The following is a 16,866-nucleotide window of genomic DNA, read 5'->3' on the forward strand; positions in this document are numbered from 1 at the left end:
TTTTTTTACTTGTTTTGCTGGCTGTGAGTGCCCCCCCAAAAAATCGATTAATGCAGTTTTGAAAAGGCTGCAAAAAGGAAAAAGGTTCACCCAAACGGTTTACACAGACCCAGCTTAATTACCATGCTCCTCTGACAAAACCAGGCAGCAACCAACACCCAAAAACCACCTGATGCGGTCGATGAATCAAAGGGCGGATCTACTCTTCAAACAGAGGCAGGCTGCATATTGACAGGGCAGAGCTTCAGGATTAGAAATCCTGTTGCTACAGGGATTGCCCTGGCCTCCATACAGTAAGGACTCTCTGTTCAGGTCTGCACTGCATCATTCTGCCAAGACAGAAAGATCCTTTTCGCAGCTATTTTCGACACCCTCCATCCCCATGGTGGCCTCTTTGTCTGGCCAGGAATCACTTGTCACCTTTGTCACCTTGTAAGCAAGAACCACAGGAGTCTGTTTCTGGCTTTGCAGCCCTGGGGGGATACATATACACTAACTACACACGTAAAACTGCACAGACGTAGTTGGCAGGATACAGCAGGAATTTTTTCAATGAGATTACACAGTTCACGGTTTACAGTTAACAATTGTTTTATGCATTCATTAGATCATCATGTGTTTCCACATTCTGCTTCTCTGTCTCTCTCCTTACCTCTTTGGTCCCTACTCTCCTAATCTCACTCTTCTCTCTCACTCTCTCTGTCACCCTGACTCACTCTCACGTACACAGCATGAGCATATACACACACACACACATATACACACTCTGTCAATGACCACTCAGAGTATCACGCACAGCCCATAATAGAGCCTTCATAGCACACTGTGACACACGCGAACACGTACACACTCGCTCATTCGCCACAGCAGAGCTTTCAAGATTAGCAGCTACGACTAGCATGACACACCGGGAGAGAGAGTACATCACACAGGCTGACACACTGTACAATCACACTACTGGAGATACTGAACTGCAGTCACACACACACACATTTTCACGTTTACTGCCATAGAGCTTAATACCACCACAATAGCACAAGCGTATCCGTCAATGGCACCATACGTGTTTTTGTGCTTGTTAACGCACCATTATATCCCCCCACACACACACACATGCACACGCTGGCCCAGATCCCTCTTATGAAGCAGCACTGTTTGGAGGAATGTACAGCAGAAGGGGTGGAGGGGGGGAACGCTACAGCTCCTGAGTATCTCCATGGAAACAGGCTGGAGAGCAGCACATCCCGCTCAGTGTACTGTCAGAGACTGAGGATGAATCCAGTCCTCATTAGGGAAGCCAAACCACACCACACACCAGGCGGTTGATTCCATTATTAATTGCAACAGCTTTTTTACTGAAGAGATAAAAAACACACACACACACACCTGGATGAGGGGTTTCCTCATGCTCAAAGTAGTCAATAAACTCCAACTACCTTATTGGACTTGGGACAAGAGATTCTCTCTCCCCAGGCTGATCAATGCAGATTGTATGATTGTCATGCACACTAATGCAGTCTTGTCCTTGCTCCACATTGATTTTCCTGCAGGCACCTCACAGTTACCATTTTACCCTCTGTATTTTTGTACAGTAACTGACAGCTGACATGGAAAGTGAACATCATTCTCAAGTCAGATCCAAAGAGCTGATGACGCATTGATTTAAGAAAAAAACAACCCAAAGCTCGGGTTTCAATTGAAATAAACTCACAGACTTTTTAAGAATTTTCTGTGGATGCCACTTCAAAATCCCACAGAGCAAAAAGCTTGAGAGTGGGCCAAAGTGGCTCTCACTGTGGGTCATGTGCTACAAGATGTGATGTAGTGCAGAGAAGCCTTTAGCTGAGATTGTTTCCAACTGATCTGAAAGAGCTGAAATTTGCCATGAAATTAACGGTGCAGACAGAAATTCAAGGTTGAGCCGCTGATCTGCTGACGACACTCAATAGCACTCCCTTTCATGTACAGTATATATCAATGATAGCTCCATGTACAATCAGATGATCATGTTACAAAATAACACTCCTATCAATCTGGGCCTCTTCTTATCCCATGTTGCTGTTTTTCGTCCAGCTCCAGTACCATCTGGGGTTTGATCTTTGCTTTCAGTATACATCTTTATACAAACCATTTCCTCCAAAACATTCGACCACATCTCCTGAAATGGGTCTAATTCGCAGTTATCTACTTGGGTCTAAAGTTGCCTAGAGAGTGCGTGTTTCTGCATGTTCTCAGTGCAGAACAATAAATTGTATCAATCATGCTCTCTGCTGCCAATATCCAGCTCACTCCCCTGAATGCTCTCTATATTCAAACACATATTCGCTGTTCTACTCACTCATACACCCACACAGCTTCTCTTGCTACCTAACATGGTGTTGTACTCAGCACCACTTGGAGGGATTAAAACTGGGAACTAGGATTCTGGTTGTTTCTATCCAGCTTCTCTTCGTTTAGCCACAGGAAACATTAAGATAGCAGAGCCCAGGTGAAACTTTAATGATCCCTGTCGGGGGTCTTGGGTCACTGCAGCAGTAGAAGAATTAGGATAAACTGTAGATAAAAATACAACAGATGAAACATAATGCTGAGAAAAGATAAGACATCTGATTGAGTCCCTTTTTAAGCAAACACAATACAGTTCACCAGCATAAAAATGCAAATCCAAAATAATAATACAGTTAAATCAACACCTCTTTGACACAGCCTCAACAAGAACTGAACATTATAATCTTCATGAAGGGAGGGTTTATTGCAGAACTGTGGTATTAGACTGCATTAGTTTTAGCAAGGTGTTCCTAATAAACTAACAAGTGATTGTGTATCAGCAGCTAAGACAGTTAAAAAAGGATTTTATCTTAAACGAAGGCTACAACAGTGTGCAGTGTTTGTTTTTGGTTTGATCTGCAAGTCAAAAGCAATGATCCAGAATTCTATTCACAAAAGTGCTGAATAAAATATCTGTCAATTTCTACCTCCTTTATTGTAAACAGTGACATGAAGTGAGAGAAAAATAACCAAGGTGTCACTAGCAAGACTCACGATGGTAACAAGAAAGAGAAAAGATGTGAAGTTGTAACGGTTTGAGATCTAAATAGGTAATGTGTCAAAAGACACCCAATCCTCATTAAAATGTAAGTTAATTGCTGGATCCTTGGAAAAGTGTCATTCCCTGTAGCAGTTGTCATCAACACCTTAACCCTCTAACTGTCATTTCCAGTTTTGAAATCAATTAAAATCCTAGAAGGAAAGTGCAGGGTTTGTGCAGCTCAGTAGACAGATGAAAGTAATACATTGTCAATTTTATTTCCAGTGCTTTCCGGATTAATGCAAGACCAGAGTCTGTGATCACCAGGAACAGATGAATATCCACCATCAGAAAATCAAGCCCAGTAGGTGAGAAACACTACAGCCATGACTATTCAACATCACGAATAATTACATTTAAATGATTCTGTGTATTATCACTATAAATTCACTGGTATTTCTGTTGTTATCCTGCTCCACACACTGCAATGAATCAGCTTGTCAGTTAATGGCTGGTTAATCATTCCAGTCTGACCTCTAAACCCTGCAGCAAAACAAAGAGAAAAGATGCCATCAACAGGCAGATGTACTGCAGCTTTAATCCTAAAACCAAACACACACACTCTCTGTGTGTAAATCTAAGAGGGATAGATAAACAAATTAGTCATTTTATACACCGTGTCAAATGACTGATTCCCTAAATAGGACACGCAGAACATGCATAAAATGTTTCACTACTCTGAAACCAAACCACCATCAAATCCACTGTCATGTGTCAGCAGTCCAAAAACAGTATTCAACCCACTGGCCTAACAATCAGCTTGGATTGAATTATCTGTCTGCATCCAAAGTTGGTTTGTGTATTCATGATTGTCAGAGAAAGACCCCATAATCATTCTACAAGACGGTACAAGGTCATTCTACAAAATTTTATTGCTAAATTTCCTTGAATGGATCTAAATTTTGCACATAGGATATCTTATGATGCAACAAGCAGATTACAATAAAATTATAAGAAATAAGGAAATTAATACTTGAATCCTTTTAAAGTTGATGAGCTGGTGTCATTTCCTCAAGAGCCCCCTTCATCTTTTAAAGGAACACTTCAACATTTGAGAAGCTCCCTGGCTTTCTTGCTGAGATTAGGATGACAAGCCTCATACCACTCTCATGTTTGCCGACTCTCATGTCTGTATTGTAACTTTGGAGCCAGCAGCTGGTTAGCTTAGCATAAGGACCTGAAACAGCTAGCTTGGCTCTTTCCAAATGTAACAAAATCCATCTACCAGCACTCCCGAAGCTCACTAATTAACACCACAGTCCATATATTGCCTCTGTTAACACTTTATATCTTGTTTGTTTAATCCATACAGAAACCAAGGTGTTGCCAGGCAACCAGCAAAGACTCCAGGAGGTTACTGGTCTTGAAATAGATTAGCACATAACCCCTCGTAAAACAGAAACTTGTCATTTTTACACTTCGGTTCCAGTCTGTATTCTAAGCTAACTGGCTGCTGACTCCACCTGCAGTGGTATCCATCCAACTCTCAGCAAGAAAGTGACTAAGAGCATTACCCAAAATGTCCAACTATTCCTTTAACTATCCTAGCAGTAATGGCCAGTATACTCCATTAGAACTGGTCAAACAGCACAGTAGTTGTTTCTGTCACTTTTTGTGTGTGCAGCCGAGCACAGCGCTATGAATATTTTCAAGGAGAGACGGTCTGAAAATCTGCAGTTATCTTTATATTTAAATGATATCACTTCTCCCTTCCCATCTTCAAGTGTTGCCATTTAGAGCAGCTGTATCTTAAATGGTTGAACAGCATGTCTTAAGGACTAGTTCTGAATGAGTATACTCAGGCCTTACGTCAGTCAGGCAGTACTTTCCATTCTATCCAATATATCGGTATAGTTGCGTGTAATAAACACTTCAGCCTCTAGGGGCTGCTGATGAGGCTTCAAACTCTTATTCTTGTTGTGGGCCTTGAGCTTTGTACTGGGAACCAGCCAAATGAGGCATTTCAGGATGCAAGTGTATCTGCTTGAGAATCAGAGCAGTGAAAAGCCGACTGGGAGCCGTGAGGAGCTGAGACTCAGCTCCTCTGAGATTCCTCCTCTGCATCCCAAAGCCACACATGACAAATGACCACCTCAGACACCTTGCTACACATGAAAGCAGTCCATTTCAGTCCACACGGCTGTCTGAGTGTGCTTGTATGTATGTGCATAGGCATGCCTGTAGCTCGCTGTGTACAGTGTGGTAGGAGATGGAGCTTGTTGCAAGGGCAAATGCTGTATGTACAGTTTGTGTGTGCTTGTGCCTGCATGTGTCAAGGAGGAGGATTAATGCTGCCAGTGATAAAGAGTATCTGTCAGTCCTCTGCTGCACATCACAGTGCAGTTATAAAAGAGCCCAGAATGCTATCTGATCAGTATCCAAACACGAATAAGCGTAAATGTACACAGATTTTTAGCTAAATGGTGGTCGTGATTTTACCTTTTTTTCCTATTTTTTAAAAAGTCATAATCAGTTATAAATACAGCAGCTAAATGGAGTGCAAGACACTGTGAAAGGTTTCCACACACACACACTCAGAAAAGCCCTAAAGCCCTGTCAAATGGCAGAATGCAGGATTTGGATATCGCTGCAGCACCAGCTAGACCATCTCTTATTATGGCATTAGGAAGGGTAAGGGTGTGTGTGTGTGTGTGTGTGTGTGTGTGTGAGTTGAGTGTCTGTGTGTGTGCGCGTGTGTGTAGAAGGCAAAAGTGATGAACTCTCATCAGGTCACTTATCAGGTTCAGGCTTTGCAGCATCAGAGCCAACATGTGAGAGATTGAAGGCTTTGAGAGGGATCGCCAGCAGGTTTCCCAAATCACAGAGTGATGGAGTAAGTTCTCCTGTATCCCACCACCTACCCTCACCGCCCACCAACCCCTCATCCCCCATCCCCATCTATTCACCGTCATTATCCTCATCTCCCCCTTTCTTTCCCCTCTTCATCTTCAATCCCTCCCCATCTATGACAAATAAGGAATAAGACACACATAGCAATTGACAGGAAAAGGGTTTTTCTCTCTCTCTAACGGCCAAGCTGAATCGATAAAAATGATTACATAATGATTAACTATGGGTACCATAAAAGAAGACAGTCTGTCAGTTATTTTTAAAGCTAGAAACTCTGCCGACGTTTATGTCCATAAGAAGATCGATGGAAAGCTGTTTGGCCACACTGTCAAGATGAAAATCCCCTTGTTGGCCATCGAGAAGCCTGGCTGAGGAGCAATCCCTCCCACCCTGCTGGATTCTGTTACACACACATACATATGAACACACACACACACACCTGCACGGATCGCTGTGACTGAGGGGGAAGAAAAGATGCTTTTCCTCCAAAACTGAAGACAGATGTATTTGGCATATCTGACAAAGATCTATCTCTAAGAGCTTTTTTTTTTTTTTTTATTTCAAGCCATTGCGAGGAATACCAATTACCTAATCTGCTGTGGCAACTTCTCATCTACCTGTTAAATTCAAACACACACACAAGGCTCTAACAGTTCCCACTGAATATGTCTTGAGGCAACAAAAACGGAACAAAAAACCTGCAAAGATTAAAAATGTTTTTCTGGATGAGTCTTCTTACCTTGCAGCGAGTCTATGTTCCGGAGACATTGGAGCACATATGCGGCGCGTCTTCACACGATGACAGGGAAGCGGCGGACAGTCATGCAGAGGTGTTTCACATCTGAGAACGGAGGGGGAAAGCAGGATTTCTCCTCTGTTTTTCTGTTCCTTTCTTGTTATTTTTTTCAAAGCCCTCAGAGGAATGGAGCACTGACAGAGGAGGAAGAGGAGGAGGAGGAGGAGGAAGAGGAGGTGGAGGAGGAAGAGGTGGAGGTGGAGGTGGAGGAGGAGGAGAAGGAGGAGGAGGAGGAGAGGGAAGGCTGAGGAGGGAGCAGTCTGCCGGGCTGGGCTGCTGTGGATCACCTGGAGCAGTGTTGGGCTCCGCATTTACTCCTCCACTGCAGCAGTGCGAGGCAGCGGCGCGAGCTGCATGTTGCTCCCACAGATCACCGCAAAACAAGGACACGGAGTCTCCATCTGCTGGATTCAGGATTCTGCAGCTCTGTGGCTCCACGCGCTCCTATCCCCATCAGCATGCACACTCATGCTGTCCCTCTTCCCCTCTGGGTTTCTATCTGCATTTCTCTGTCTTTATGTCTTTGCCTCACACTCCTTTTCCCTCTCAGGGGGTTTATAACGAGTCACAAACGTGTTGCCATGTTATTTGGCTCTCAGTTTTTCTGCTCTGTGTCCTCGCATTGACTGGTGCATGTGGTCATACGTCTGGTGCTCTTGGTAATAAAACGTCAAGCTCAATAAAGCCTCAGCCAACCTCACGCTCTCCCTGCGATGACATCACTCCTCAAAACGAAAGGGAGGGAGCCGTTTCCTGGTCATGTCGGGACCCTGCTGACGTCACCGAGATCAGACACGTTTCTCAGACCAGTGTACAGGTGTTTAAATGGCACACGATCCATAGAGAAAGTTAAACAACAGAAGCATGCCAAGGAGTTCCACCTCAGGTAAATACACCACAACAGATCCAAGCAAACTGCAACACCATTCTCTGCCTTTCGAAGTCCTGAGACAACCTCTCGTCCAAACTAGAACCTCAGATTCCACCAACTATAGCAGAACACTTGATCTCCGAGTCTGACCGCCCTCACATTCTCCTCACGTCCTCCCTCCTTCACCAGCCTCTTCTCTGTCCTAGAGCACAGCAGAGCTTCTAAGGCTGAGACACAATCTGAGAGAGGAATAAATACAAATTTGGAAAGGATCCTATTGATTTGAGGCCTAACGTAAGACTTATTGGTATTCTGAAGGAGTAGAGGTGCTACTCAAGAGAAATATGAGTGCTCCTTCTCTTGATGAAAAAGACATATCAGCAATAGCTGGTGCAGACAGAAAAGAAGGATGCTCAAATAAGGACTCAGAAAGAGAAAGCCAAAAGACATAGATGTTAACCCATGTGTATGTAAGAGCTCAAACATAGATGGCCTGATAAGTGGAAAAAGTAACATCACCTGATGAGTCATTTTCTTTTTCCACTTCTTCTGTGCAGGTGAATGTTTAGAAAGAGACAGAGGTTTTCAATCCACAGTCCTCTCTTGGCAACAGTTAAACAGTCATGATGGATCTGTAATGCTTTAAATCCTTGAGTTGTGGGAGTTGTTAAGTGTGATGACAATACCCCAATCAAAGAATATGAGGACCAGGAGTGCCCTTAAGGTGCAAACATTGTTTTCTTGAAACTCCGTATTAGTATTTCAAGCTATTGTCCCAAATGTTTTCCATGGTCTGTCAAACCAGCAGATCCACATCATCATCAACAGTCTGTATGTAGACTGACAGCAAATCAAAGTGGACTGAAACTGGTCTGGATCAGGTGGGGGATTATAGTTTATACTGTTCCATCAGTATTCACCCCCTTCCCCTAAGGCACATCTTAAAATTTTGGAATAAGGTGCCATCTTGAATCTATTATACGACTTCTGCTCCCAGTCTCTAGACTGGGCAGTCTCAAATAAAACCAAAAATGAAAAATATACTGTATATCAGTGTCTAACTTTGCCAGTGCAGGGACACAAAAATCTTGATTAGCTAAAGTTGTAGGGAAGCCCTAGAAGGAACTCTCTGGATTGTAAGTGATCCTACACTTTGAGCTTTTACCCTCAGGGAAACACTAGCAGGAGCTATCAGAAATGTGTACAGCAAGTCATTATTGCCTGATGCAATTAAAATACTGAATGCAGCCTTCTTATGGTTTAACAAACACTTTCATTTAGAGAGCATAATGTAACAAATTAAAATGGGAAGATATTTCATTCTGCAGTGGGAATAATACTTTTCTCTTAGTTATTGAAAAAAATAGGTAACAACATAAGAGCTGCTGCTCTACTAAAGTGATTACAATAGTTTGCATATACCTATTGAGAAATTCTTTATTGAAAGATTTTAATTTTATTGAGGACATTTCCAACAAATTCACTCTTTCACTGGTGCTCACACAAACTTTAGCAGCATTAGCTACCAAACTAAATAATTACATTCTTCCAGGGTAACACAGAACACTGTGTCTGTACTGGATGTGAAATGGCCAGTTTCTGAAACACACCAGTAGATCCATGATAGCAGCAGTTGGGTTTGTTATCAAAGTAAACAGTCCCACCTAGTGGTGTAACGCTGAGCTGGTACTATGAGATGTACACAATGGTGCTTAGATTGCATTCCAGATTCAGAACCACAGAAACACATTTCAGTTGCTCATCGTGCTCATTTTTTAAAACTCTTTCACGAAAAGTCATAAAAGGCATCAGTGCTTCTGCTACTTGTCCTGCTTGTTTTATATTCCTTGAAACGATTCAGCTCCCACAGTGGTTAACACTGTGCCTCAACCTTGAGAAAATGATGAGTAAGGTATGATCAAGAGCAAGTTCTGCGGATGACTGATAAAGAAAAAAAAACTTGTAACAATTCTTTAGGTTATGCACATCAAACAAGCAAAGATGTTCCCGCATCCACACTCACTTCATCAGGAGCCTTTGTGCTGACAAAGCCTGTAAAATCACAGTAGGACCCTACACGTGATTAACTCACAGATAATCTCTGATGTGTGGAGGGGCTGAAACTCCACTGTCAGCTCATCTGTAATGCTTAAAAAGGAACTTTCAGAATGTGATTAACACATATGTGATCGCTGCTGTTAAACTTGTCATCCTACAGTCTTTATTTAAGGATGTGGTTATGATTTAGAATGACATTGCAACACTACAGACACAAGCTAATGATTAGTGTTGGGCTAAATGTGCAAAATCTACCTGAGATATTAATGAGCAGAACACAAAGGTAAAGCATTGCTGTAAAAATAGGTCAAACCTGACCTCAAAATGTTCATTGGTGAATTATAAACCAACAAACCAAATGCTCCAACTACTATTCTCATGTCATAGAAATCATTAGAGGGCTTGCTTTTGTTTCACTCCGTGGTATTTATAACCAAGTAAATTAAAATGCGCAAAATTAAAATTTAAGATTACTCTTTCCCTTGGCTTCAAAAGCATCACAGTGATAGTGATAGTATTTGAGGTTTGTGCTGATGTGAGCCAGCATTTGATCATCTGCAATGGCCAAAAAATGCCAAGAGAAAGGTAGCGGACCCCTGCAGTGCCTTTTCCTTGGATGATTCTCCGTGCTCTGACCTCTGCTGAGAGCAGGAGTCGTGCAGAGTTTAACTAATTAACAACCATCTCCTTTATGCTCTGTGCTCGAATTCCCCACACATCACAGCAGCTAACACCTCCAACACACTATCTGAGGTTGGTTCGCTGTCTTTACCTGCCCGATTCATTTTAAGGGTCTTGAATCCTGAAAAAGAACAAGCATCATTCACTTATAGGCAGATTGTAGGGAACTGTCTGAACAGGTCGTCTGTCGGTCATATCACATGTAACATAAACATGCTCAGCAAAAATTCACGCAAAGCAGGAATCTATCCTTGACACAGTAAGGGTATAGTGCAAATAACTAGGCTTGCTGAAGGCTAGTTGAAGCTATATTTACCAATATTTTCATATAGTCAGTCAGATGACTACATGTAATGCAAAAGTTGTTGCTCATTGTGATGAACTCGCTCAACTGTGCAGTTCCTTTCAAATCTAAGAAGAGTTGTGTCTTTCAGCTTATTGTTTTGGTTTTATGACAACTTTATTGTTTTGTTTCAGTCTCACGGCTCTCATCAACGTTGTTTCCAACCTCAGTCTGTCATAGATTACAGTTTCTGCACAGCACCAAATGACACTGCTGGTGAACATAGTGGAATGTAGCAGAGCTAGTATGAACCAAAAGGAGTCACTCCATATGAATGCTAATGTTAAGTCTGTGTCTGCTGAATGTGTAAAAAATAAAAAAATTAGCTTTTCAAGGCGACAATACATCAGCATTGTGTTTACAGTTTACTGCGCTGCCATCAAGTGGAAAAAAAAAAACAAAAAAACAATAAATGTAGGTTTAAGCTACAGCTATTATTCCTTCAAAACACATTGAAGGAATAAAGCTGACATTATTCTGTATTTTCCTTATTGTCAACAAATCCAGTGAAAAGACTAAAACAAAGTCCATTTCTCTAAGCTTCACTACTCTGTCAGTAGCTCTGTGCCCCATGAGTATTTATTTCTATGAAAGGCACAAATCAAATAAAATGGGTCGTAACTATATATCTTCATTAAAGAAAAAAGGCTCAGTGATTTTCTTAAACGTGAGGGTACTGTGGTTTTCAGCGAACATTACTCTAACAGGAGTAAACAGTGTATTTTTAGGGGTATATTTCCTGCCCTGGATTAATACATATTTGTTGCAGTAGAATGAGTCAATTATGCACATATTTGAATTTGATGTATTGCTTGTGTTGTCGATGTTATGTTTTGGTATCATTAAAATTCATAGAATTTGTGCTAGAATACAGGTTATTATCTATGACAGGTGATAGTTCTATAAGGTGTTTTTGTTGATATGTGTACTGGTTGCTAATATGTAGAGAAGCATGCAGATTGAATTGCAGCGTTCTTGAATGTTTGATCGCTTTTGAAACAGAATATAACATCAGGTTGGTAAAGGACCAGCATATGATGTCACTTCCTGCGTGGAGAGTCACCTCTCTTGATGTTGTGATATAAATCTCACAATAATCTAAATGCACAGGTTAGAATTTAGATACAGCTTTAAGTCTAAGTGGCCATGGAATCTTTAATATGGTAAAACATCAATTATATTAAAGAGCCTGTGTTCATAGTTATACAGGAGTTTATTACCTAATGCAATGGTCTGGCTCACTGATGTGTTTTTAATCATTTTCTTACAACATATGAATAAGATTTAAAGGATTTGTTGACAATGTGGAAAATATAGTATATCACCAGGGTTATCCTTCATGGTCTCTGATAAAGTCTATGTTACGACCAAGCACCAGCTGCAAACATAGCCCCCAACCCAACATGGTCCTGACTCTGTAGTTGTTTTAAAAAGTCAACGCTTGAAAAGAAAAAGGCAGATGCCACCACTGTGCTGTCACTCACTCAGACCCCTGCTACTATGAAGCCATTATACAGCATGTAATGACATCTCGTCATTAAGTTTGACTTGATCACCCCTCCCACCTCTTACCTGAGTCCTTCTCAAAGAAAAGACAGCAGTGAGTCTGTAGTAGCCATGGTAACACCTGTGACAGATGAAAAGATGGATGACAGATATAGTACAATACAGCTGAGTCACTCCAGGCACACACACACACACACATTGACTGAATGGAGGGGAGCAGCACAGTGGGAACATGTGGACATTTGTACAGACAGAACAAACTTGAGGGAAGAAGCTGTGGGTCCCCTCCATTCACAATGGCTTTCACCACAAGAGAAAAATACCCCGCCCTCGGTCCTCTCCCCACACACGTACACGCACACATCTCCACCCTCCCTCCACGTCCAAACACATGCACTCACATCAACACCTCACCCACACGCCATGCATCATTCAGCGCTGCTGATTGATAGGTGTAGGAAACATCACGACGAGTCAATAATCAGTCAGCGAGTGACTCATTCATGCTGCGCAGAACTTCTGGCAGTTTCTGAAATTTACACTTTGGGTCTGTGCGGCCAGGTGCGATTATACCCCGGCGCTCAGCTGGTCAAAATCCAAGCCTCCGTCAGACCCCATGTAGGTGCACTTGAGACAAATTTTCAATAACAACAATATAACAGGCAGCGCTGCAGGCTCGGTTCATGCACAAACACGACACTGTGCGTCTTCCTTCCTACCTTTTTCAGCGCTGACATCTTCCGCCTCAGAGAAGGTCACTTCTTCTTCGATAGTAAACGGGCGATAAATAAGTGAGAGGCGATCATGTCCCCTGGCATCCGTGAAGATGTTCATTGCCTTGTTCGCTGGAAACATCTGCAGCAGAGCGGCCGTAGTTTCCCATGATGAAGGCGGCTTGTTTGTGTTTTCTTGTCCGACGCAAGTCCCGATGCAGCGGCAGACTTCATTCTTTGGAAATGACTTAGAATGCACTGATGTTGTTGTGGTCAGTCATAGCACAGCTGCGCCTATAAAGGCAGTCTATATCAGACGCCATTTTTACAAAGTCTGCACCCACAGTAGCACATTTGTATTGATATAATCTAACAGAAAAAAACGCGTAACTTCTTATTACAAACTTTAACAGGAAGAGTGTGAAAAGTTAAATCATTCATTTCTGTCGATGTTGTGTAAGGTATCAGAAATTTGGATAATAAATGTCACTTCATGTGCGTAATCATGATCTCATAATTTAAATTGAAAATACACCCAAAAAAGGCAGTTATGTGTGGTTGAGTAGACGTGGCTTTTACCATGAAAAAGAGAGCGTGTAAATTTTGAAAAACTAAATTATTGAAAAATATTACCAGTATTAACTCACTTTAGAGTTTAAAAACAAAAGAGTAGAAACATATTTCATATCTGTCAGTTCATGTCATGTTCCTTAACTTCAATAATTTAGTATCAGTTAGATTTTTAAAAATCCATGTTAAAAGAGGATACTGTCTGCAGTCAGATGATAAAAATGTGTCTGTATCTGAAAATCTCACAAGAATAACTTTCTGTTAATGGGATGTGAATGTCCTTCAGGGATGGCTGTTGAGGTACCTTGGGGTAAGGCACTTTTCTCCATAGCTTCATTACAGACCACTGTAGATAGACTGCTGTGCAGCTCCTGGTGGGGGGGTTGGTATCAGCAGTGTACAAGATCAGCACATATTTCCTTAAGATGTGTTATAAAAGAGACTCAGGGGACTTCCTGGTTAAATAAAGGTTAAATAAAAAATAAAAATAAATAAAATGATAACTGACATTCAGGAAGCAAATCACACCTGAAATGTACCTTAGCAGTCAAATCTACTTTACTTCTCTGTTTGTCTTTTACTTGGAGTAAGACATCAGCTCAGAACTCAGAGCCAAAGACTCATCAAGTTCCTCCTTCACTTTGCCCTTCTCAGTGTTAATAAATTATAATAAAACTAATAATTATTAAAGTGTGGTTTATAGGTTTGTTTTTTAAATGGGCAAAATAACTGTAGAAGATATGTATTAAGCTTTGCAGACAGTATTTATGGCATAAAAAAGTGAGTGGGATTAGTGTGGAGAAACATGGAGAGATTGATGAAGAAACTGATGTTGCAGTGAGGTGAATAGGTCACTGAGAAATCATGTGGGTACACTGCATAAAACAGCCAGAGGCTGAAAAGTGCCTGCATCTCTGAACTCCTGCTCACGCTGCAGAGGCAAATGGATTTTACACAATGTAAATCAATCTGCACCAACAATATTGCAAAACAATGATAAAGTCCATGGCAACGATGACACACACAGGCAGTGTTCACTGTTATGGATCTTTGCAGGTAGATTTTACTTAGATGGAAATGTTATGGGTTTATTTAACAAAAAGGAAAATTATATGCAAGGTGAAAGAACAATGCAGCATGACTTGAAAACAGCAAAAAATTATAGTATACTTGTTTTTGCATAAAGAGCTCATAGAGTTGAGTTAAAAGATATAACAGCACCACAGAGTGACACAAAATGAGCAGTCTCAGGGTCCTGCTGTGTCCCAGTATCCAGTTTCTCATAATCTGTCAGTGCCCACAGTGTTATTTCATTCAGCCTTCAGACAAGTTACATCACTAAATGTTATGTATTAATCCAACTGATATTAGTTTTCATTAAAAGAAATTAAGAAATGTTGTTTTAATTTTATTAAAAACAAAATGATGACAAATTTAAGATTAAGCCCAAATGTTATTTTTTATTATTCCTTGCAGTATTGAGTTTTGACAGGAGAGGGCGCCAGATATCTTTTTTTACTGTGCTCTGTCCATGGTCCTGTAAACGTACAGTAATCTGTGTTAAGATTATACACAGGGCAATAATGATAAACAACAATCTAGTGTCACTCTGCCACTCTCCATGGTGCTGAAACATTCAACCACAGACTAATTGGCTCTGTCCATGGTGCTGAAACAGTTAACTCCAGTTTGTCCCCACTGTGCTCTTTTTTTTCTGTCATTTTGAATTCAACTGAACACACACACACACACACACACACACACACACATTGACTGATGCAATGCAGTGCATTTCAAATGCTTAATTTTCAGTCTTTTTCACTGCAGCACTTTTTCATTTGTTTGTATTCAGATTTCATTAGTTATGTATAACATGGCCAAGACCGAACCTGAATATCTTTTTGTTACCCCCTGCTAAAGATGTTTTCACCTATGTTTATTTGTCAGCAGGATTACGCAAAAACTACTGAACCAATTTTCACCAAACTTGGTGGAGAGCTGGGTGTGGGCCAGTGAAGAACCAATTAAATTTTGGGGTACATCCAGGCATGTTTTGACAGTGTGGCCCTGGTGGAGGTGTGTACTCCACTGAGTTACATTCTAGTTTTCCACAATTTTATCTGCACTGGAAACATGCAGTACTACTATCTCTCTACCAATACAGTGATCCCTGAGTAGTATTTGTCTATCCTCTTTTTCTTCACCTTCTTCCCAATACTTTTTCAATCCATTCCACTACAGTGTTGTCACTAACTTTTACTGATTAGAATTTACTGCTGTTTAAAATTCATTCAATATGTGTGCCCTGTTCCATTTTGGATGGATGGATGGATGGATATTGTAGTTTTTACTCCACTGCATTTATCTGTCAGACATAGTAATAGAAATACTAAAAATGTTAGTTCATAAAATACAATGTTATATATATATACACTATACACTATACACACACACACACACACACACAGAGAGAGAGAGAGAGAGAGAGAGACATAATATATATATGTGTGTGTGTGTGTGTGTGTGTGTGTGTATGTATGTTTGTTTGTTTGTTGCTACTTTTACTTAGAAGTAAATGAATCAAATACTTCCCCCCACCACTGCTGGCCTCTGTCTTGTTAATCTCATCTGTAATGTAGATAATTTCCTTGACAACGTGAGCTTAAAAGTATTCAACTCTTCATACGTGCAATGACACCAAAGCAAAACTGTATGTTTTTCTTGGGCGATTTAATTAATTCTTAATGTTGTTTGTGGGAGGCTGGAAAACACAGAGGGTCCTATCTTGTGGGCTTCCAGCGATGCTCTTCAGTCAGTGAAACCCGCTAAGGCGAATAATACGAGTGCACTGTTGAGAAAACATTAATGAAATTCCTCTACTCGTGAAAATAATCTAATGACTTTGCTTTCCATTCAGTGCTGGCACAGTGCCCTCTTACCGAGGGCTATTTTCGTTTCACTTGTTGTGAGCTATGACAGGTACTGTGTAACATCACACACCTTCATACAGCGTGAAGTGAAGACCTGTTACCTGGCTGCCAACCACACCTGCATTTAACAAAAGATAATTATCCTTCAGCAGGTGGAACTGCTTTCTTTCAGCTGCTTTTCCCATCGCTTGCTTTTCTCAGCAACAGCATTTTATTCAACAGACCACGCACTATTTGGGCTTTTAAATGGCCACTTTGTGAAAACGTTGCTCTAAATAATGCCATTAACAACATTTCGTGTCGTTGATCCAGCGTGCAGCAGCTGCGCAGCCAGTTTGTTTCTGCCTCCTTCTTCGCTTTTTGTCGCATTGAATTTAAAGGAGAAGCAGAGTTGCATGTTACTGTGAATTGGATTCAACTTATAGATGGTGGCTGCCTCTCTGTAGCTGTGTGGTGGATA

At 41.1% G+C, this 16,866-nt stretch overlaps 1 protein-coding gene and 1 long non-coding RNA gene across 2 annotated transcripts in view; one reads left to right on the forward strand and one right to left on the reverse strand.

Annotated features, from left to right (window-relative positions):
* LOC127142655 (uncharacterized) overlaps window positions 1-3,527 on the forward strand; it is a 64,278-nt gene extending 60,751 nt beyond the window's left edge. Inside the window, exon 4 of the long non-coding RNA XR_007813609.1 lies at window positions 3,314-3,527. This is a non-coding gene — a long non-coding RNA (uncharacterized LOC127142655). The remainder of the gene's footprint in view (window positions 1-3,313) is intronic.
* Window positions 1-14,010, reverse strand: part of LOC108873470 (disks large-associated protein 2) — a 94,872-nt gene extending 80,862 nt beyond the window's left edge. Inside the window, exon 1 of the mRNA XM_051071809.1 lies at window positions 12,913-14,010. Coding sequence (XP_050927766.1) covers window positions 12,913-13,048 — 136 coding nt within the window. The 5' untranslated portion in view covers window positions 13,049-14,010. The remainder of the gene's footprint in view (window positions 1-12,912) is intronic.
* Window positions 14,011-16,866: the final 2,856 nt, after the last annotated feature.

Source organism: Lates calcarifer, linkage group LG7_1, assembly GCF_001640805.2.
Source record: "Lates calcarifer isolate ASB-BC8 linkage group LG7_1, TLL_Latcal_v3, whole genome shotgun sequence".
NCBI classification, from domain to species: domain Eukaryota; kingdom Metazoa; phylum Chordata; class Actinopteri; family Centropomidae; genus Lates; species Lates calcarifer.